The sequence below is a fragment of the Parasteatoda tepidariorum genome, chromosome 1, assembly GCF_982258835.1.
Source record: "Parasteatoda tepidariorum strain Cologne lab strain chromosome 1, Ptep-v5.0, whole genome shotgun sequence".
In the NCBI taxonomy this organism is placed as follows: Eukaryota; Metazoa; Arthropoda; class Arachnida; order Araneae; family Theridiidae; genus Parasteatoda; species Parasteatoda tepidariorum.
In genome coordinates, this window is record NC_141755.1 from 681,740 (window position 1) to 704,998 (window position 23,259).

Consider the following 23,259-nt stretch of genomic DNA (forward strand, 5'->3'; position numbering starts at 1 on the left):
TTAATTTAAAGTTTACAAAGAAAAATAATCATGCCAGGGGGAGAAGGTTCTTTTAGCCATAAAAAATTAACTGGGAGGGTAAATTATGCTGATTGGAAGTTTGCCATGAAAATGCACTTAATTAAAAGAGATTTATGGGATTATGTTGAAGGGAAAAAGGAAGATGCAGCTTTAGATGCCAAAGCTTTGTCATACATAGTTGAAGGGGTTAGTGAAACAATTTTTAATGATTTGAGGGACTTATCTAGTGGCAAAGAAGCCTGGGAAGTATTATCAAAAACTTATGATGATAAAGGAATAACTAGAAAAGTGTCTGTAATTAAAGAATTGGTCAACACTAAGTATTCAGATTGTAAGGACATGTGTGACTACCTTCATAAAGTAATTTCAGCATATCAGCAATTAAAATCAACAGGAGTTAAAGCAGATGAGGAATTAATAGCTGGAATAATTTTAGCTAACTTACCTGATAGATTTGAACCCCTTATTATGGCTTTGAAAAATTGTGGGGAAGAGATAACTGTTGATAACGTTAAAACTAGATTAATGGCTGAGGATGATAAACCTAATTCTGATGGGAATTTAGATCAAGCCTTCCTTAATGAGAAGTTTAAAGGCAGGAATAAGTTTAAGGGGAAGTGCTTCAAATGTAATTTGTTTGGGCATAAAAGTATAGATTGTCAAAGACCCCTACGCCAGAAAAATGCGTATGATAAATTTAACAAAAAGGGTAATGTAAAGCCTACTTCTAGTAAGACTCCTATGAAGGAAGAAGCTTATGTAGCAGGTATCTATGTTGCAAATTCTAATCCAAATCCTAATGTTTGGTACATGAACTCTTGTGCTTCGTTCCATATGTCCCCATATAAAGAATTGATAACAGATTATCAAACTGCAAGTATTAGTCAAATTAAAACAGGCAGCTCTGTTATAGAAGTTGAGGGGGAAGGGAGTGTTAGTTTTCTTTTATCTAGAAATGGGGAGAAAGCAAAAGTAACTTTTAATAATGTATTGCATGTTCCAAAACTAACTGCTAACTTGCTATCTATTAAGTATTTAAACAAAAATTTTGGGATGGTTACTACCTTTACAGGGGAAAGATGTTTTGTTCATAAGGGTGATAATTTAGTAGCTAGTGGAACAGGTGTAAGCGACAGATTATATTCTCTAGATATTCATAATGATATGGCTTTAATTACTGCTCAAAACTCATCAAATGAAATATTGCATAAGAAAATAGGCCATTTAAGTGAAGGAGGGATGGTTAGATTGCAAGATATGGTTGAGGGTTTCTCTTTTAATGGGAAAATTAATGATTGTATACCATGCATAAAAGGTAAAATGCATAAACAACCATTTCCTAAGGGTAAGGCTAAACGAGCAAAAGAATTGTTAGGCTTAGTGCATAGTGACCTCTGTGGACCAATGAGTGTTTCATCAATAGGGGGTTCTCGGTACTTTATAAGTTTCATAGATGATTTGTCACGAATGACTTTTGTTTACTTTATAAAGAATAAATTTGAAGTTCTTGGAAAATTCAAAGACTTTCAGGCATATGTAGAAAGACAAACTGGCAAACCTATTAAGGTTTTACGCTCTGATAATGGGACGGAGTATGTTAATAATGAGATGGATAGTTTTCTAGCTTCCAAAGGGATTCAGCATCAAAAGTCTATCCCTTATACACCGGAGCAAATGGGGGTTGCAGAACGCAACAACAGAACACTCGTTGAGCGAGCTCGGTCTATGTTGGTGGATGCCCACCTTGGCCAGGAATATTGGGCTGAAGCAGTTGAAACAGCAGCTCATTGTAAAAATATATCTCCAACCATTGCGGTTCCAGACATGACACCTTTTGAGAAATGGAGTGGTGAAAAGCCAAACTTGAAATACTTAAGGGTGTTTGGGTGTCGGGCTTTTGTTCATATTCCCAAACAGAAGCGTTTAAAATGGGATATGAAAGCTAGAGAGTTAATGTTTGTTGGGTATTGTAAGGATAGGAAGGGCTATCGTCTAATTGATCCTACTAATTATAGTATTGTTGTAGCCAGAGATGTGCATTTTTTGGAGCATGATATGTATCATGACAATAACAGTGACAAAAGTTCACCAGAGTTCAGTGATGACTCTTTATTCAGTGGGAGCATTGTTGATTTTGACAACACATCAGATAAACTCCAAAATGATGATAATGTTAGCAGGGGTGATAATGAATTAAATTTCCAAAATGATATTAATGCAAGTCAGGATGACATTAATGGTTTGAATAGAGGCGATTTTGTAAATAATGATGAGAGTAATAATGTAACTGTAGATAATGACATGCCGAAATTGACACCTATAGGAAGAACAGTTAAACTTCCTGTTCGTTATCAAAATTTTGATACCAATGGTATGCCAGATTTGCAAATGCCAAATTTAGATCCTATTTTCTTTGCAGATGCTTTAGTGGCAATAAATGAACTTCTTTCTGAACCTAATACTATTGATGAGGCACTCAATGGTAGTAATGCTAGGCATTGGAGAGAATCTTTATGTGAAACAATAGCGGGTCACATTAAAAACAAAACTTGGGACATAGTAAATAAGCCTAAAAATAAAAACATTGTTGATTGCAAATGGGTATTCAAAAGAAAACATAATGTTAATGGAGATATTGAAAGGTACAAAACCCGTTTAGTAGCTAAAGGTTTCTCCCAGATCGAAGGAATAGATTATACAGAAACGTTTTCCTCAGTAGTTCATTATGTAACATTAAGAGTTTTGTTGGCTTATGCAGCTATTTATGATTGGGAAATCGATCAAATGGATGCTGTTATGGCTTTTGTTCAAGGGACACTAAATGAAGAAATATATATGAAAATTCCAGATGGGTTTAGTGAGTATTACGAACAAAATTTAAATGGGAAACTTCTTAATAAAGCTCTAGATGGCTTAAAGCAAAGTGGCAGGCTTTGGTATCTGACATTAGAAGAAGGCTTAGTTGAAATGGGATTTAGGCAAAGTTATTTTGATAGTTGTGTGTATATTAAACTAAATGATAAAGAACTTGTAATTGTAGATATTTATGCAGATTATTTATTAATTTTTAGCAACTCAGTAAGGCTTAAAAATTTAGCAAAAAGGCAACTAAGTAAAAGATTTGAAATGAAAGATTTAAATTCTTGTTTAGGGATTAAAATAGAATGTAATAGATCAGAAGTGTCCATTAACCTAAATCAAACCCAATCTGACAATGAAGGTGGTTCCAATAAGGCACAATCAGATGATGAAAATTCTAATAAAGAACAATCAGATGAAGAAGCAAAGGCTTCAGGCTCTGACAGAGAAAACGTGTGCCACGAGATGATCGTGAAACTTGATGATGAAGGAGAAGAAGGTGGTAAAAGACAAAAACGTAAGAAAGATAGGGAATCCAAGCAAAGGAGTATAATCGTTTCTAAAGCAGCTATTTTATCAAGTGAGGAGTCTGACAGTGGAAAAGAAAAGTCTAAAAGAAAGAGGAAAGCAAGTACTAGCGATATTACTCAAAGTGATGAAGACAGTGGGCCTAAAAAGAGGAAAGTTGCTTCTGATAGTGGAAGTGAAGATTCTGACAGTGGTAATGCAAAATCTAAAAGAAGAAAAGGAGCAAGTGATGGCAGACAGAGTGATGAAGACAAGCCAAGCAAGAACAGAAAAATTGTTTCAGACAGTGAATTAACAAGAGGAGAATTACACCTGACAATAGTCAAAGTGAAGAAGACAAACGCCCAAAAAAGGAGAAGGATTGCTTCGGACAGTGGGAGTGAATATGATAAATATAAATGTGGACTATTTAACAAAAAACTGTTAATAGAACTAAGTATGAATATTGTGGAAGATCAATGAGACTAAAATGATTTAGTGATATTTTTTTTTGCACATTTGTGATTTTCTTTTAGTATTCCCAAAAATGTAAACGAAAGTGGGAGTGTTGAAAGAATTAGTTTATATTGTTGTAAATAGATGGCATCACAAATGCTGACATAGATGGCAGCAGTGTTGTCTTTAATATAACCTCTTTTCTATAATAAAATATGTAGTCTAGTTTCAACCATCACCCAGGTATGTGGCTCTATTTCTTGTGATTTCATGCTTAATTATTGGGTTAAGTTTTCAAAATTTCAATTTTCTTTTTCCTTTTTCAGGAAAAACAAATGCTGGATTGGGTTCCCAAACATTTTTAAGTATATCCAGTTTTTTATCCTCGCATGTATTATCGTCTGAAAAAAGTCCAATGTCATATGGGTGGGAAGTAACACTTTGAGGGCCGCTTTCACATTCATCAGATTCTGTTACGCTAAAAACGTTTTCTTCAACGGAAGTATCACATTTCTGTTCAACAGAAAAACTTACATTGGTACTAGATGCTGTCACCTCACTAATTTCAGGTCGTGATTTTTTCTCAAAGTAATTAAAAATTGTTAAATTCTTGCGTTTAGACATCCTAAAGATCCAAGAACAGCAAAAATATATACATATATATTGGCACAGAAATATCCACTAAGCTACGATCTCAAAGTTTCGAGCTGGAATTAATAACTTCAACGAGCACAGAGTCTCCAAAACAGAACAGATTTAGAAACAAGCTCCGAAGGACAAGCGGCAGAGATAACTCTTAGTCTGACTAAAATTGAAAATAAATGTAACCCCCTTTCATATAATTTTTTTTAAAAGCATCTACAAAATTCTCGAATTGTCTCAAAGACGACCTCGCGAATGCCAGCCAGTCTCGAAAACTATCGCGACTGGCAGGTCAGAAAGGAACCAGTGATCGGGACTCGCCCGTAACAGTATCACGTGAATTTGGTTTCAAAAATACAACCCTATTATAGTAAATGTTTTATCAGTATTCTGAGAAATACCGTGAGAAAAAAAAAGTAGGCATAAGGCAAATAAATATATATAGTCTTAAAAAATAATAACCCGCATAATTTCTACTAAAATTTTTATTTTTGTCTGTATTATTTTGTAAATTCACTTTGTCTGAGCTCAAGGGGGGGGGGGGGTTTAAACCCCTAAACCCCCCCCTTGCGTACGCCCCTGCTCTATACCTCAAAACTTCTAATTATCCATGTAAAATCATATTTCACACATACTATTAATTCACTGGGAAATCTATTCCCAGTGAAGGAACATGTCTGTTCCTTCACTGGTTAGAAGTTGATTTTTGTATTTTTAACATAATTTTGATGTATAATATGATTAAAGGTGCAAGAAAAAGGTGCAAGAAAATTAATTTTTCTTTTATTTTCATTAACTTGAAAAAATCCCAATAAAGAAACACTTGTTTATTCATTGATTTTTCATCGTTTGGTAATCCAGTTAATAAACACCCCCAAATCTCAGTACTTGCTTATGTTATGATACTTAAAATAAATAAAACGTAACTTCAATAACCATATTTTGAATTCTTTTTTTCACAATGAGAAAAAAAAAGCATTATTATATGCAATTAACTGTACTTTAAACGGATAACTACAAACCCTGACCTTATAATTTGTCAAAGAAACAAGGCGTTGAACAGATACTAACAAATTCAAAACTTTTTCCAGGGAAGACTCTAAGACCAGGTAACTCAGTGCATTGTTAGATGACTTATATTGTTAGGTAGTAAGCTACTGTTACCAATCAATCGAAACTAAAACGTTTAAAATCTTATTTTTAAAAAATATCTATGAAATGTTCCTTCACTGGTTGGTTTACCCTATATCGTCTTAATCTTAAGAGAAATTTTCGGATGTGTTTCGCAGAACTATTTTACCAGCTATTTAATTAAATTTTAACATTTTTAAAAATCTTATTCTTTACCCTTTTACGTTTATTATTTCTTCATTAATATACTAATCAATTTTTTTAGTACTTTAATTTAGGTTTTCTTTAAAGTAAAGTTTCTTTCTAAATTATAGTCAAGTTTTTTTTTAAAGACTTATATTGCTCCAAGGGACCTACTCAATAATTTCGCTATTTCCAGAATGAAATCTGTTTGATCGAAACATATTATTCCTTGAAAATTAAACCGAGGAAAAAATAAACTTTTATTATTTATCTAAGCTTATTCCATTTATTTAATGATAGCGGTATTAAGGGTAAGCATATGCGATGGAAGCCCCGTTTACTATTATACTATAAATGCATTAAATCATGTAGCTTGAATAATTTATTTCAAGCAAATTATTTAATAATTTTAAGCAAATAAAGGTGTAAAAATAAACTCGATCGAAATATTCCGAAAGTATACCCTAAAATATATGTAGAATAAACTTTGAAATCGATATATAAAAAATACCTTTTCAAACAACTTCGAGTAGGACAGAAACGCTAACTTGCTTTAAGTAGTTGTCCTTGTAACTATTTAATTTTGATTCCTGGTGCTGGGGGACATTCCATTTTCACATTCGACTTTTGAAATTTCAACTGTAAACGGAATTTTTTTATGTCCTTAAATTAAAATGTTAAGGCTTGCAGCAAAAAAAAATTGTACTGCATTGATTTTTTTACAAAGCAGTGAATTATTAATTTTTTCAATCTAAGAATCTGTGCCTCTAACTTATGTAAAATTTATTTTAATATCGAGTGAAATAATTTAATATGTTGTGTAACTAAGTGGATGAACCCAAGAAACTGAATCGAAAATATAAAAACTTCATTGATTTAAAAAAAAATATATAGATGATAATAAAAATGGACATGTTTTGAGCGTACAATAATAAAAGTCACAAGTTATTCAAGCCTGACAAGTCTTGAGAATGGGCGATTATATTTGAACGCTCGAAACTTGTCGACTTTTACTACCCTCTTCATATGTTTTGAAACCAGTTGACATTTTATCGTCAATTATACTGTTTTACAGTTGGGTCTTGATCATTATTTTGATAAGGATTTTACACTCGTTAAAGTAAACATATGCATTTTAATATTTTAACAGGATTCATGTGGTCTTTAAAAACGTAAGAGCATCAACACTATAAAAGTTATATTTAACTTAAAAATTAAAATTTTGAGACCAGATATTTTGAGTTAATGAAATTAAATATTTTATCTTTTAAGTTTTTGTGCCCCCATTTCAGTATCTTAAGGATCTTACGAGCTCTGTTTAAAATAGAGTATCAGATATATATAAGGAAACAAAAATAATCATAGTAGCAGTATTTGGTGGTAAATGTAGCTTATCGTAATTGAAGAATATGCTGTGCGACACTTTATGGTGAATTTGCGAACATAAGTTTCAGAATGTATCGAAGCGGATGCTATTTGCTAATCATCTTTATCCAAAGAAAACCCTGTAACCTAAATATCCAGCAGAGTGAAGCGATTTTTTAAACAATGAATCATACGATATGCAACATATTACAGTCGAACCCCGCTATAGTGAACCTGGGATATAGTGAACACTCGGATGTAGTGAACTTTTTTAGCGGTCCCGTCCGTATTCCTATTTAAATAATGTTATTTTTAACGCTTATAGTGAACAGCTTAGAACTTGGAAACTCGGTTATAGTGGACTCAAATTTCATTTCTTTAAATATCTTTTTCAGTCTTCCATCTTTAAACTTGTAGGTGTTGGGACTGAAAATGAATGCATTCCTATAAAGTGTGTCATATTACTCTCCTTTATGCTTATCACTTTTAACTATACTGTAATAAATGTCAAACAGATAATTTATCTTATACTCCTCCCTCCATGCCAAGCCTCTCTTTATCTCTTTTCCCCAAGCTTGCTCTACAACTAGTTAACTTGGTCACCTGCTGAATTTTTGGAATTTTCTTATCTGTTCAAACCATATTTTTTACAAATCACCCCGTAAAAATCAAGAAGGGCAACAATTTAACTCATTCTACAGCTGCTCTCTTCATATTCTTACATTATCTATTTCAGACAAGATTTTTGTTTCAAAAGCAGTGAAATTGGCAAATTCTCTAAAGAGAAAAGCGTTTTCGATAGAGGACAAAGTTAAAATTGTAAAGCGTATTGATGATGGAACCAATCAATTGACACTGTGTAAGGAATTTTCCTTGTCAAAATCTACAGTTTCAAACATTTGGAAAAATCGAAGTGCAATTCTTGCGGCATACGACAAAAACATGGTTTCATCGAAAAAACTGCGTGGAGCTGAAAGAGAAAACGTAGAAGATGCTTTGTTAAGATGGTTCGAAATCTTGTTCAAAATGTAAAAATCTTGCATTCTTTGCACATTGTAGATAAGAAAATTGATGAACTCAATTTAAAATCAAATTGTGTTCAATCAAAAATCACAAATTTTTTTCATAAAAAGTGAAAATAAAACTAATATTTAGCTACGTAATTACTTTTTCCATCAATTTTTGCTTTATTATCTGTTAATTAGTTAATAATTTTTTAAATAACTTATGCAAAATTGCAAAGCCAATTTTCAATCATTCAACTGCCTTATGCAAAAAATATTCTTCAAAAAATTTGGATATAGTGAACCATCGGTTATAGTGGACACATTACTGAGTCCGCAGACGGTTCACTATAGCGGGGTTCGACTGTATTTCAATATCTTATTCTTAAACATAACATATTTCAATGTTTTTAAAATGCCACTAAATATTCAGCTATTCCTTGAGTTATATAAAAAAGAAATATCATAAATTATAGAAAACTCTGTGAATGTGCATTAGAATTACTATACAATCTACATTTTATATTTCAAACATTTTTTGTCCCTTCAAACGTTTTTGCCTAGAAGACTCGATTAAAGCTGTGAAAATGATAATCCCTAAAATTTTGTATATAGCTAAGGATTTTACACTCGTTAAAATTTTGTATATGATAAGGATTTTACACTCGTTATCACTAAAACTAATTTAAAATATCATTAACAAATGCTTTTCTTTATATATAAAGTGGCACTAAAATGTAAAATTTTCGATTTAGTTTAATTATAAAGCTACTTTAACATTTTGACTTTTCTATTAATTGATTGATCATGATCCTAAATGTATTCCCTAAAAAACATGAAGACACATTGAAAAGAATTTTTCTTTTATAGTAACAGGAAAAAAGAATATATTTATTACATAATTTTACAGAATAATACAAGTTGTCACTGTCATGTACAATCCATTAAAGAATTTAATTTTCTTTTTTACATATCCTCGTCTGAATAAACAAATATATCATCGGTAGCTTTGGAATGTTATTAAATATATTAATGATTTTCATATATAAATTAAAAGATATGTTAATAACAGGTGATAAAAAGCCCGAATTTGTTCTTTTGTTGCCTTTGCTTGTGAACAGTGCCTTGGAGAAATAAAAATCATATTTAGTCAATCCAACAAAAGATCTATTGCATTACAATTATAATAAAATATCACTCTTTGGTATTTAAATAAATACCATAATTTATTTGATATTATATCTCTATCATGTCCACCACACGCTTTATTAACAAAAGTGCACGGCACCTTTTATATAATTTTTCTTTGATACATAGGTCAAAATAAAGCCTCTAAAATTCACAGTGCCTCAATTTAACCATTCCTGGTTGAATATTCATGATCCACATTTCATTCGGAAGACTTTTCAGGTAAATGTTCGAGAGAGAATGATATCTACTCCTGGGCAAAACCTTCAGTTTCTTCAATTGCATAGGTTAGTTTTTCAACCAATTGTTCATAACTCTTGTAAGGAGGGAGATCTAATCTGTTGAAGCATGTGTGACTTCGAGGAAGCCACGTTTCTTTGCCTACTTTTTCTATACAGAACCTTTGAGGACCATTGCTTCCTATAAATACAAGAATATAGGTAATTTAATTTAAAGCAATAATAATTGCATTACTATTCAAATATTACTTTTTAAATTTAAAAAAAAAAGCTGCAGGCATACATTTTCAAAAGTTTTTCCTTCACTCACAAATTACAAAATACAATGTGAAGAAAATTACAAAATACAATTTCTTATCAGTTTTAATATAAGTGATATTATGTATATAATAAATTGACAATCTGTTTCGTAAAAAACAAAAACATTTTAACAGAAAATAACTAAACGTTTTCAGTGCTCAGTTAAAAAAAAATAATTAAAGATTAAGTATTGTAAATTATTCCCTAAAACAAGCTTCATGCTTAAAAAACTTATTTTCCATACAGGTTATTTTTAGTTATTAATTGTTCATCTGTTTTTCCTTAATTAAAAAAAAAAACATTTTATATTTGTGTCATCTAACAACATTTTTATAAGAAACTTGTATTAAAATAAAGGGGAAAAATTATAATATTACTTCATGCAAAGAGGTGTTGATAAATTGTTAATATTTTCTTAAAATGCCGAACTATTTGCATGTTGCTTAAATGATCAAAGAATGATATATAAGCATTCAGTGAACATGTTAAAAAAATTAATAAAAAATGAAATACTCTGGAATGAAATAAATTGTATGAGGAAATTACCCATCAATTCAGCAAATCCACCAACCGGTACTCGACAAGTACCAGTAACAAATTGTAACAATCTTGCACGTTTTTCATTATCCATCTCTCTAACAAACTGCCAAAACCAAATGATTTGCTTTCCAGTCCTAGTGTAATGCCTATAAATTGTATTTCGTTGCCAATCTTCAATATCAATTTCTTGCATGCCACATAGCATTAACTGCAAAAATAACATATTTATGTATATCAATTTCTTTTTTAAAATGTATAAACAGCAAACAAGCAATATAAAAAATAAATATTGAACAATTAAAATTATAATAGGTTTGAAATTAAGCATTAGTTAAAATACATTGATTGCGTTAATGATACATTGATTGTGCAAAGAAAAGCTAAAATTTTTCAAAAGAAGAAGAAAAATTTTTTTTGAAAAATTCATTATTGTTAAAAAGAAATTATTGCTTACAAATTGTAAATTCAATAGATTCAAAAAATGTTATACCACAAGAAAGGTCTATCATACAATGCAACTTTTATTTTAAGTCTCAATCCAATCTTTCTGGCGCATACATTTGTGCTCAATAACTACTTTTTGTCCGATTAGTAATTTCAAATAAAAAATATGTGCACACTTACTGAAGTCAATGCATTCAGAGAAAGTTAAAGTATTAAAAATTTATTTGAGTTTATGCATCAGCACATAAGTTTATTTGAACATTTTTTTAATATCATTAAAAGAGGTATTTGTGAAAAACAATTTTGTTTACAAAAACCAGATGTTGCTTTATAATCTACCATTGAAGTTCTCTAGTTAAATAGACACTTGTGTATAAGCAAATTAATACATTACAATTTTTAATTTTCTCTTGCCTTTTAGAATTATGCCGTACTATAAGGCATAACCTGAAATAAGTAACAAAGTTTCATCGAAATATTTTTTATAATTTTTTAATAGATCCAACGTTTTTTAACAGACATGCTAAAAATGTAATTTCTGCATGAGGAGTTAAAAAATGACTTTCTTATATACAAAATATGCAAAATTAAATAAATTTGCATCTGGCAGTGAATGAAATATTTGTTAAAGTGGTGAAATTTTTACATAAAAAATGAACAACTATTAAAGTTTCTGGCTTTGTGAGACATCAAATTAACATTTTTTTTAAAAACTAAGATTATTGCAACAGCCGAAGATATCTTAAAAGGAGATGCATTTGGTTTGACATCCTCCTAGAATGCCCAAAGAAAAAAATATCTTTTGTGATTAAATTGTCTCAGAGTGAAAAAAAAGCAAGAGGGAGGCCTGGTTTTACTTTTCATGATTTTGAGTGAGCTTTATTAGAGAAATAAGCTTGATTACCAAGGACTGTGGAGAGATATGTAGAATTACAGAACACTTAGGTGCCAAACAAAAGTACTCAAAGGATAAGTAAGTAAATAAACAGGATATTGTTATTTGCAGCCAATTATCACATTGAATCATTTTACTGAAAACTAGAATATATTAATGTTTATATTAGTTATGAACTAATAGTGAGAGTTAAGTACATTGCTTTGAAAAAAAATATCGAATTTTTTGAGTAAAAAATTTTTTCAGGCACACTACATACAAGACACTGAATAATTTCTTACTTCAAGCTCTCTTTCATCAAAATAGTGCAACCATTCCAAAGGTAATACTTCATTGAAACCATCAAGAAATGACTTAGTTTGCTCTTCTTGACCTCTTGAAAATCGCCAATCAGTCATGAGTCTGAAGTAAATTATTATTAATGTAAATGCTTAATCTAGTTTAATAAACAATCTCAAAAGCTTCTAAAACATACCTCAAATATTCATCTTTGTTTTCTTCATTAACTCTGATTTCTCCACCTCCTGGCTTTAGTTCATGTGATTGAATCTGTCCCAAAATTTCAAAATCTACACTGAAATACAATTCTAAGCCACATTCTTCTATATTGTTTTCCCTAATAAATAAGGAATGTTTTTAATACCAATATTATTAAAATTTTTAAACAATATTAACCTTCATATAAGAAACATAACTCGTTTACTAGCTGAGTTCCAACGGCACATAGCAATTATTTTTATCACTCTTATTGTAATCATTATTTCAATTAATTTTAATTATATGATCAACATAATTAAAATTAAATTACACGATATTAACTAATTATATTATCCAGGAAAATAGTTTGATGCTAGAAGAAATTTACAATTTGTTGAAGATGCCTTTTGGTGTATTTTGACATATATTATTCCAGTCTGATGTAGGCTAGCAATTATTCAACAAAAATCATAAATTGCTTAATAAAGAATCAAATTATAATAAATAAAAATGCTTTATTTCAGAAATTATGTGAAATCATATGGAACTCCAAAGTAAAAAAAATAATTCATACATATAAATTAATAAATTTAGAAAATTGCCCATTAGAATTAATAAATTAATAAATTTAGAAAATTGTCCAATTTAGAAGATTGGCCAAAAGGCAAAAAAGCTGAATTTCCACGCGAGTAAATTTTAGAGTGTGCAATTGTTGATTAATAAATTCCAGACAATTTAAGATAATAAATAACAATGTGTTGACATAAAATCGTGTACTAATTTGGTATATAAATGATTACATCGATACTTAACATTTAGTAAAAAGTAAAATTACCAATTGAAAAAATAAAGCTAGAAAATTATATTTTTCTTCAGTTCACACAAGAGACAATTATTACTTGAGAAACTGCCTGGTTTAGCAAATTAATACTGAGAACATACATTAATATTCCATTTCTTTTAATAAATACTGTTACGTGATTTATAGCAAATATATCAGTAACATGACTTTTAAAATTATTTAGAAAAGAAAATAAACTTTTACAATTGGAATCATTATGTTCATATTATAATCTAGCTAGAGCCTGTGAAACATATCAATAACAGTAAAGTTGAAACATATAGTAGCTAGCCCCTCAACCTACAAAAATTGAAAAATTACATGATAAACAGCAACTGGTTACACAATTATTTTTCATTTGATATGAAATTTGCATTTTATAGCATAAATAACAGTAACATTACTTTTTAAATTTTGGAGCTGAGTTAATTAACTCTTTTTCCAAAAAAAAAAAAAAAAAAAAAAAAAAAAAACTTAATCGCTTTTTGAAGTGATTGCTTTTGTTTGATATATCTTTAAGTTAGCTGCTTTTTTTTTTCTTCTTTTTTTTAAATTTCCAATTGCTGCAAATGCTTCATGTTTCAAAAAATAAACAAAAAATCCTCTAACAAGGTCAAATTGCTTGAAATACAGCTTGTGAATGAGGGGTGCTCCAGTTTGGAAAAGTTTTATATATTCTTGTGATAATAGCAAAACTGACACAAACAGATCAGTGATTAATTTAGTTGTTAGCCCCTCTTCGAACATCCTTTGACAAATCCTATTTTTTCTTTCTTTACCTGCCTGTGTGGTATTCTTCTTTCCAAGCACAGAATGTAAGTTTTGAATGTATTCTCTTCCAGCTCTCTGATGTTGTAATGCCTATATATACTAATAATCGTCGATTGTAAAACAGTTACCTTTATAGTAACTAATTCAGGAAAAAAACGTACTTCTTAATCGCGATAATTGATTTTAAAATCGCGTGAGCACAAATAGCGATCTTGGATTCTAAAATCACGTGAATATGAATCACGATAATGGATTTTGAAATCACGTGAATATCAAACTCGATATTCGATTTTAGAAATGAGAGAATACAAACTTCGATATAGAATTTTTAAATTACGTAAATACAAATCATGATGCATAATTTTTAGATCGCGCAAATACGAATCATGATTCGTAATTTTCAGATAGCAGAAATACGAATCATGATGCATAATTTGCCTAAATATGAATCCCAATGCCTTATTTTTAAATCATGTATAAATACGAAAATCTACATTTGATATTATAACCGTATGAACGAATCATGACATTGGATTTTGAACTTGCGTCAATATGAATTACTAAATAAGTTTTCAAAAACGCATAAATACAAATCGCAATATCGGATTTTTAAATCTCGAAAATAAGAATCGCAATGTAGATGTTTAAATCGTATTAATAAGAATCACGATGTATGATATTTAAATCGCGTAAATAAGAATCGCAATGCGCAACTTTTAAATCAAGTAAATGCGAAAAGCTATGTTTGATATTAAAATTGCGTGAATAAGAATTGAAATATTAGCAGATTCTGGGCTTGGGACAACTAAAAGGTTTGTTTGAAGAAGCGCCGTCTGAATTACGAAAATACGAGCTATCTGGTAGGTGGGTAAAAATGCAAAAAATCTTATCTTCGATGCGTAAAAGCAGAGAAAATAGCTAAAATAAGTAAAAATACGGAAGGGTTGACAGCTATGTAGTTTGAATTTTCTGTTTATCTTTGAAAATTCGAAATATAATTAATCTATTTCAACGACAGAATTTTCTAAAAAAGCAGAAATATATTTTAGAGAATCTGAGTTTTTGATAAAAAGGCTGAAATTCGAGAGAGAAAAGCAAAAAAGCGGAAAAATATCATCCCTGCATAAGGCACCTTTGTCCATCAAGAAATCAAAAATGCGAGTGTCATGTGTACGTTGAAATAGTTTTCACCAAGGAAAGGAAAGAAATCCATGTATTGGCTATTAATTGACTAAATTTAATGCCAAGGCTCTTTTTCTTAGCCTTGCGCATTCAAATGTGTTGGCGGAAAAGAATGAGGAAGAAATAATAATAATGAATTTTAATAAATCTAAAACAATAGCAACCATATAACGGTTTTGTGAATTTCGTGCTAACGTGTTAGGCAGATGTAAAGGGAATCTCTAAAAATAGATTTTATTTCGCACTCAATTCAAGGTTATGGTATAAAAAGATTACTGATTATATTAATGATTTTTATCTATTGAAAGAAAATAATTTACTTTTTAAATGTTAGGAAATGTGTTATTCTTATTTCAGCATGACATATATAAATACTTTTTTATTCTTGATAAAAAAAATACTACAGATTTTCTTTGAATGAAAAAAAAATTGCTTGAATCTGAAAGAAGTACACTTACCAGGAAGTAAAACTTCCAGACTATCAAGAGTAAAACGGGAGGGGGGGGGGGAAATAAAACTGAAACACCAAGATCTTTTTTTCAAGTCACTGCATTATCAATATAAAATTCAGCGAAACTTTGAATATCCTTTTTCTCATGAATGCCTTTTAACCAAGGTTCAATTAGCATTATTTTTTCACAATTTCTTGGCATCACAAGACACTTATCATTTCCCAGTAAAAGCTATAGAGTATTATAAACTGATTCTCAAGAAATTGCACCAAAGATAAAAAGAGATAAAGGCTTTGTGTAACAAAAATATGACACAAAGCTGCTGTTGTACAACTAAAGTTATAATTAAATTCGACATAACTGGGTGATAGATCACAAAATACTAATTTACTGAATACTAATTACAAAATACTAAACTACTCCAAATTTGTGGATTAAAGATGGTGCATCATAAATTAATATAAGGTTTAGGCATTTGTGTATAAATCTCAAAAACCTTAACTTATACCATCTTCAATCCAAAATTTTTTGAAGGGCGGCTGTTGATGTGATGGTATATGATAGAATTCAGTTTTGCATTGACAATGGCTTAAAAATTTTTTTATTTTATGTTTTAAAAAAATATTTTAGTTCTCACGTTATTATTGTTAGTGTAGGGTCCAGCCAATAGCAACATGACCTACAGCTTCCCCTGTTCACCTTGTTGCTGTAAGGAAATTTGACACTTTTTTTGTTCAAAAGTATGCATTATTGTTGTTGGCTGCTAATGAGTTACAACTCTTTTTATTATTTAAACCTCTTCATAATTATATATAATATATATATCCCCTCTAAGTCATTTTTGTCAGCAGCTTTTGCATGTGTTCACTGGATTATACTAGTTTTTTTATAATTTTTAAAAACATTCTAACAAAAATTTCTAAATACAGTGCCTGCCGCTAATAGAATCACTGGATAATAAAATCAGCCGCTTTATAAAATATAATCGGCAAGAACTGAATCGTTACAATATTAATACATGTCAAAAACATCCTTTAATAAAATCAATGCCGCCGCTTTTTAAAATCAAATTTTTGACTACGTAATAAATCAAAAGTGCAATATTTCAGCTTTTTTTTGTTCTTATTTATAAAATTTTATTTTTTCGAAGTTTAAAGATTTTTTTAGAAGAAGCAACAGTTACTCACAAACCTGTGAAACAGGTGTGGTTAGCACTTTCCTGTGATATACATAGTATAAGAGTTAAGAAAAATGTGAGTGGTAAGCAGAGAGTTCATATAAATCAATTTATCAATGTCAATTTCTTGACTTGAACGAAGTTTGGAGAAACCTATCTCACTCAACAGGGGGTCGAATTCTTAACGTACTTTTTATTGAATGAACCATAGAAGGGAGAGATGTTTCTTTTGTTATCTATCTTAACAGAGAACATGAATAGATTTCCAAAAACTGTCTGTGCGCATGCTCCATATTATTTAAGTTGCTTAAGTAAATTATAGTTAGAGCACATATCATTTTTAAGTTTGTTTGGTGTTAAATTTTACCAGCATGCCGAAAAGGAAGGATTTGAATCTTAAAGTTAAAATCGAAGTGTTGCAAAACTATGATAAGCTTCTTAATTGTAGTCAACGTGAAGCTTCAATTAAATTAGGGATTTCCCAAACTGCTCTTTTAAACATTCTGAAACAAAGGATAACTATTTCCGAGGAAATAAAAAAGAATGGAAATCTGTTAAGAAAGCGTAAGCGTGAAGGAAAATCGGAGAAAATTGAAATGGCTCAGTTAGAATGGTTCAAAAATGCACGCGAGCGAAGAATTCCAATTTCCGGAGGAATTTTATTTCACAAAGCACAGGACTTTGCTAACTTATTTGGTGATTCTGATTTCAAAACTACAGATGGGTGGCTAAGCCGATGGAAAGACAGCAACAACATTGTCTATTGTAAATTGCATGGTGAAAAGCAAGATGCTGATTTTAGCTCTGCCACCGATTGGGTAAACAACGTGCGGCCAACACTCATCAAAGACTATAAACCAGCGAAAATTTTCAACACACACTACGGTTTAAAAATGAATCGACTGGTGGATGTAAAAAAAAAAAGGAAAAAATAACCATGCTGCTAACATGCAACATGACAGGAACTGTGGGGAAAAAAACTTTAGTGATAGGAAAGAGTTTAAAAGGAGTAAAACACCTGCCAGTTAAGCCAACCAGTGTGCCAGCAGCTATAACGCATGGATGACATCCAGCGTCTTCACAAAATTTCTTCTTGAATGGGACAAGGAGTTGAAAAATGAAAAGGTTGTCTTACTTTCAGACAATTGTGCTACACACCCTGCTGATGAGGACTTGCGTTTGAAAAACATTAAATTAGTGTTTTTGCCACCCAACACTACAGCTATTATTCAACCCCTTGATCAGGGAATCATAAGATCATTCAAGACATAGACACTCAAGACATCATTAGTGACATAGACTGTGACTGCTCTTCAGAACTCTTAACTGTAAACAAACTATCAAAATCCCTTACTATTTTGGAATCAATGATTCGCAACTCGTGGGACATTGCTTCAACAAAATAATATCAAATTGCTTAAAAAGTGTGGATTAAGCACTGGCGATGAAGCTGATAACTTTTCGAAGAAATGCTTAGCAATGAAGAAAATGAAATGGGCGAGAATTTTTCACTTTATGTAGCTATTGACGATAACTTGCAAACATCAGGAGAAAAATCTGATTCTGAAATTGTTACAGGCACCAGTATTGCTAAGTTATTTCCAATCAAGAAATGGAGGAATCAGACTCAGAAGATGAAATAAACTCATCAGTGCCATCTTCAATGGAAGTCAGAAAAGCACTTAATGTATTGCTGCAAGCTTTAGAACAAAGAGGAGGAAATATTGAAAACTATAAAAACTTCTATAAACTCTCAAACGACGTTGAAAAGTTAATTTTAAATACTGCAACTCAAGCAACCATTGATCAGTTTTTTGCAAAAATTTTGTAAATTTAATCTTATGTAGGGTTTTTTACTTTATTAAAATAATTAAATGAGTTAAAATAAAGCATTAACGTTGTCATTATTTTAGCTTTTAAAGTGTGTGCATTTAGAATATATCGTAAATTTTTTTTTCTTCCCTCAAATGTTGAATCGCCTTTTAATAAAATCAAAAGAGCATAAAACGAAAGTGATTTTAATAAACGGCGGGCACTGTACTAATTCATAATATATATATATACATATGTAATATAGAATTTCTCATGCGAGTCTTTCTATATTAACTGGTAAGCTTAAAACATATGTTTCTTATCAAGTTTAAGATGTAGAAGTCGGTCTCTCACAAAGAGCCATAAAAAGTCAAGATGAACCAGATAAGGCCAGATAAAAGATTACTTTCTGAAGTTAATGGGCAATAATTCGTTGATAAAGTAAGCATTAAGAGAGTCCCAGAAACTTCCCACCGCCAGAGTGGCGATATCCTTTTAGCGAATCAAAATCTCTAAATTTTATTAATTGTATGACGTTTCATTGAGATAAGAAGATCCTTGCAGCCACTCCCCTTCAGAATCTCACTTTAAAAGCTCAGGACAGGCAAAATTGCATGTCTTTTTCATATTTTCAATGGCTAGATAAACCTGGGCCAAATCCAAACAATCCCTGCAAAGGGGGAAACCTGATGTAAATGTTTGCAATACTCCATCTAACGGAATAAAATGCTTTTTTAACAGAAGCCGCCTAAGTCTCTTCAATTATCTAGCCTTGAAAGACATAACATTACATATATATATATATATATATATATATATATATATATATATATATATATATATATATATATATATATATATATATATATATATATATATATATTATATACTGACAAAAATATGCAAAATATAGCTTAAAGTATTTACGAATAAAATCAGTGACAAATTGTAAGAAGTTTTGCTTTCATTCATAGATAGAAGAATAAATGAATAACTACAGAGAGAGAAACTTACTTTATCCAAACAAGAGAGTTGTAGAATTCAGGATCTATGGATTCAATATCTTTCATCGTTAATTTTTTACCTAACATTCGTTTATAAAATGGTAATGTAAATCCACTGTAAATAAACTTTCCGTGAAACAATGCCTAGACAAATAAAAATTAACTTATAATTCATTGTACTTTTTTTTGTTGATTTTTTAGTTAAATACATAAATAATAACAAAAGGATTTTACTGCAGCTATCAAAGCAGACAAACATTACAGTAGAGAATATATATTTAAAATTAGATAATCAAATCGTGTGTTAAGTCAAAAAATATGTGTAAACACTTTAAACACTAAGTATCAGCAAGTTTGAATTAAAAAAAATTTCTATTTATCTGTTTTTCATTGAATAATAAAGGGGGGGGGGATCTGTTCCAAATGTAGTGGTTAAAATAATTTAAAATCAATTTTTTTAGAAAAAAGCAGAATGTTCTAATAGTAATTTTTTCTTTACAAATCTAATATTTTCTTAAATTGAAATTAAACACTTAAATACTTTGAAGAATCACTTTTAGAGAATGAAAGGGGCAGTTATTTGAACAGAAAAATTTCAACTGTTAAAATAGCAAAGTGAAGAATAAAATTATGTAAGCAAACCTAGATGAAAATTAATCAAGGACATAATAAAATATCTCAAAAACTTCTTGGAACAATGATTGAGTGTTATTACAGTATATTACCACACAATAAACAAATGAGATAAAAGATATAATAATGTAAGAGATATAATGAAAATATTTCTAATAAGCTAAAATAATGTCACATTGGTTTAAAATATAAAAGTAATTGTAACTCCTTCTATCTCTTTACTTTTCACAATAATAAATTTTCTTTGAAGTAGGTAGGTATTGAGGAAATATTTTGAATAGAAAAGAATGCTGATAAAAAAGATTTTTATTTATTAATAACTATTAAAATATAAAGATAAAAAATAACTATGAATATGAATGAACTAGTAACTATGTGAAATGAAATTTTTATTTTAATTGCAACATAAATGCATTCTTACAGCGATCTAAAAAAATTAAAAAAACAAGGCATATTTACCATTGCAATGAATCTACCTATAAATCTAAAATACAAAAGATGATCAGGATTAACAGATGAAGCTGGATTAATTTGAAGACTATAGTTGTTTTTTCCTGCATATTCAAATAGACAATACATAGGGTTTAGGACTTCATGTGACAAGAGGAAAAACCATTCTCTGGAAAATGAAACAAAAAATATACTTAAGAAACTTTCTGAATAAGGAATAAAACAGAAATTAAACTGAAACCATATTTGACCCTTACAGCAGATGTATTTGCTTTTTAACTACTGACAAATGAATACTATGATGTACTTTTTTATCCTATTTCCTAGGATTTAATTTGAACTTAAGTAACAAATTAATGAAATGTTTTAATTTTTAAAGGAAGCATTTTGAAAGATAATAATGGTAGAATTGAAAAACGTAGCGAAATGAAAACAATAAACATTTTAAAATTATTCAGGAGTGATTTTGTTGACAAATACCAAATGTCTATGTAAACTTTTGTTATATAATGAAAATTTCATAAATTTGTTAAGTACTTATCTGAAAAAAACACATGGAACTGTACTTTATTAAATGATAAAGATGGTAATAAAAGTCGACATGTTTCAAGTGCTCAAAAATAGGTGCCGATTCAGACTTGCCAGGCATGAATGAGGAAAACAAATGTGATTTGAAACAGAAAAAGTGAAATGGCCAGCAAAAAATGAGGGTGAAAAACAAAACTAGAAAAATAACAGTAACGAAGAGTGGAACAGAAAAATAAAACAAAACCAGAAAAACTGTTAAAGCCAAGAGAGGCAAAATGCATTTCCGCATTATATGGAGCGAAAATGCTTCAAATCACTTTTGTTTTCCTCATTCATGCCTGGATGGGTTTTTTGAGCGTGTGACCTACTTTTGTATATGTAGGGCCTATTTTTGAGCGTGTGAAACATGCCAACTTATGTTACTATCTTCATATTTTTTTAAATGCCAAAGAAATTTTTAATCAAGTACATATTACTAATTCAGTATCTTTGAATTATTTATGAATTAGTTTGATGTAAAAATGTCCCTTATGAAAAAGTATGTTATATTACTATAGTATAGTGACCAAAGCAAATAAATAGAATATGCTAAATGGAATAGTTTATCAGCTCAAGAATGTATGTCATTAAGAAGTAGGAAAAATATATCATAATGAAAGCTACGCTTGCTATGCTCAACGCAACTTTATTTATAGATAAGAGAAAATGCAACACCATAAAAAATTTTTTTATATAGCATTAAACTCTTTGCAAATTTTAAAAGGTCATTATCAAAGCTTTCAGAAATGAGCCTGAATGAGAATTAAATATCGCAATAAAAAGGATTAGCTCTTACCAGCTAACCTTCCCCGGTAAGAGCTCTTACCAGGGAGGAATGTAATAAGACAGTACAAATTATGAAAATATTTTTTTCTAAAAACAATTAAGCATATTTTATTTTTAAGATTATATAAACATATTTGACATGAGATGAAAATATTCAAATTGTTATTTATGTATTTATTTTACAAAAAATAAATATTTTAATATTTTTTCAGAGCAGTTATGTAAAGATAAATATTTCCTCTTAATTGTGCAGTATGTATCAAATAGAGGGAAACAATTTTATGTATAAAAAATAGTCAAACAAAAGAAATTTTAAATAAATCAAGCATTTCTAGAAAAAATTCTTTACAAAAACATGGCATTGAATTTGGTCCCAAAAGCTTCGGGAAGCAATGAATTAGGGTTATTGTTATATTTCCTAAGAGTAGGTAAGAGGAAATGTATATATAAAATAAAGCAATATCTGAAATGAGTAGGATAAAACATATAAATACCTGGCAATTCCACCATAATCTAATCCTTCTTCTCCTCTGAATGTAATGAAGAGACGTCTTCTTAATTCATGAGGAGGAACTCTCATAATCTGTAGAAAAATTATAAGAATAAAAAATATGGAAACATACAGGTTAAACAAAAAAAAAAGGGAACCCATATGAATGATGGTTAACTTAATATTTATCATCATTTTAACTGCATGAATAAATCACTTAGTAGGGTAAAAAAGCTTGTACCATGGTTTTGAGAATATTTTGAAAAAACAACAGCAAAAATAAAAATTGTCTAAAATGATGGCTGAAAAATAGAATAATTATGAAAACAGTTTAAGAAAGCTTATCATAAGAACATAATTTCTAAGTTACGAAAATAAAAACAAATTTTTACTTGAGAAAAGGAATCTTCAAAAATGTTTTGTCTTGAAACTGTGATTTTGATGTGACTTGGTAAGGCATTACACTAGAAAAGTAAAAGAAACTGTTACAAAAATTTTAAAATAAATTGATTCACAATTTTTTTTTCTTCACATTTTGAGGCTTTTTTTTTTGAAAAATTTAACAAAAATTTACTTTTAATTGATATTAAATTTTATATACTTTCAAGGTAAACTTTGAAATATATATTCTAAATATTACACAAGATATTCGTTAATAAACATATGTTTGAATTAAATTTTACAATTATATCATTAAACTTATATTGACAATGTTATACTCGCAAGATGTTGTAAAAAAATCTCAAATTTAAGTCAAATTATTAAAATTATGTAATCAGCTTATTTTCAAATTAAAAACAGCAAATCAACTGATTAGAATTGGTAAAAAATGACAAGAGTTAA

At 29.6% G+C, this 23,259-nt stretch overlaps 1 protein-coding gene across 2 annotated transcripts in view; it reads right to left on the reverse strand.

Annotated features, from left to right (window-relative positions):
• Positions 1-9,024: 9,024 nt before the first annotated feature.
• The window catches only part of Su(dx) (WW domain containing E3 ubiquitin protein ligase suppressor of deltex), a 34,705-nt gene continuing 20,470 nt past the window's right edge, over positions 9,025-23,259 (reverse strand). For both annotated transcript variants that reach the window (XM_016056710.5, XM_016056712.5), the window contains exons 14-21: positions 22,809-22,880; positions 22,421-22,509; positions 20,583-20,742; positions 19,501-19,634; positions 12,250-12,390; positions 12,056-12,176; positions 10,442-10,643; positions 9,025-9,776 (exon numbers count right to left, since the gene is read on the reverse strand). In XM_016056710.5, the coding sequence (XP_015912196.2) occupies positions 9,604-9,776; positions 10,442-10,643; positions 12,056-12,176; positions 12,250-12,390; positions 19,501-19,634; positions 20,583-20,742; positions 22,421-22,509; positions 22,809-22,880 (1,092 nt within the window). In that variant the 3' untranslated portion in view covers positions 9,025-9,603. The remainder of the gene's footprint in view (positions 9,777-10,441; positions 10,644-12,055; positions 12,177-12,249; positions 12,391-19,500; positions 19,635-20,582; positions 20,743-22,420; positions 22,510-22,808; positions 22,881-23,259) is intronic.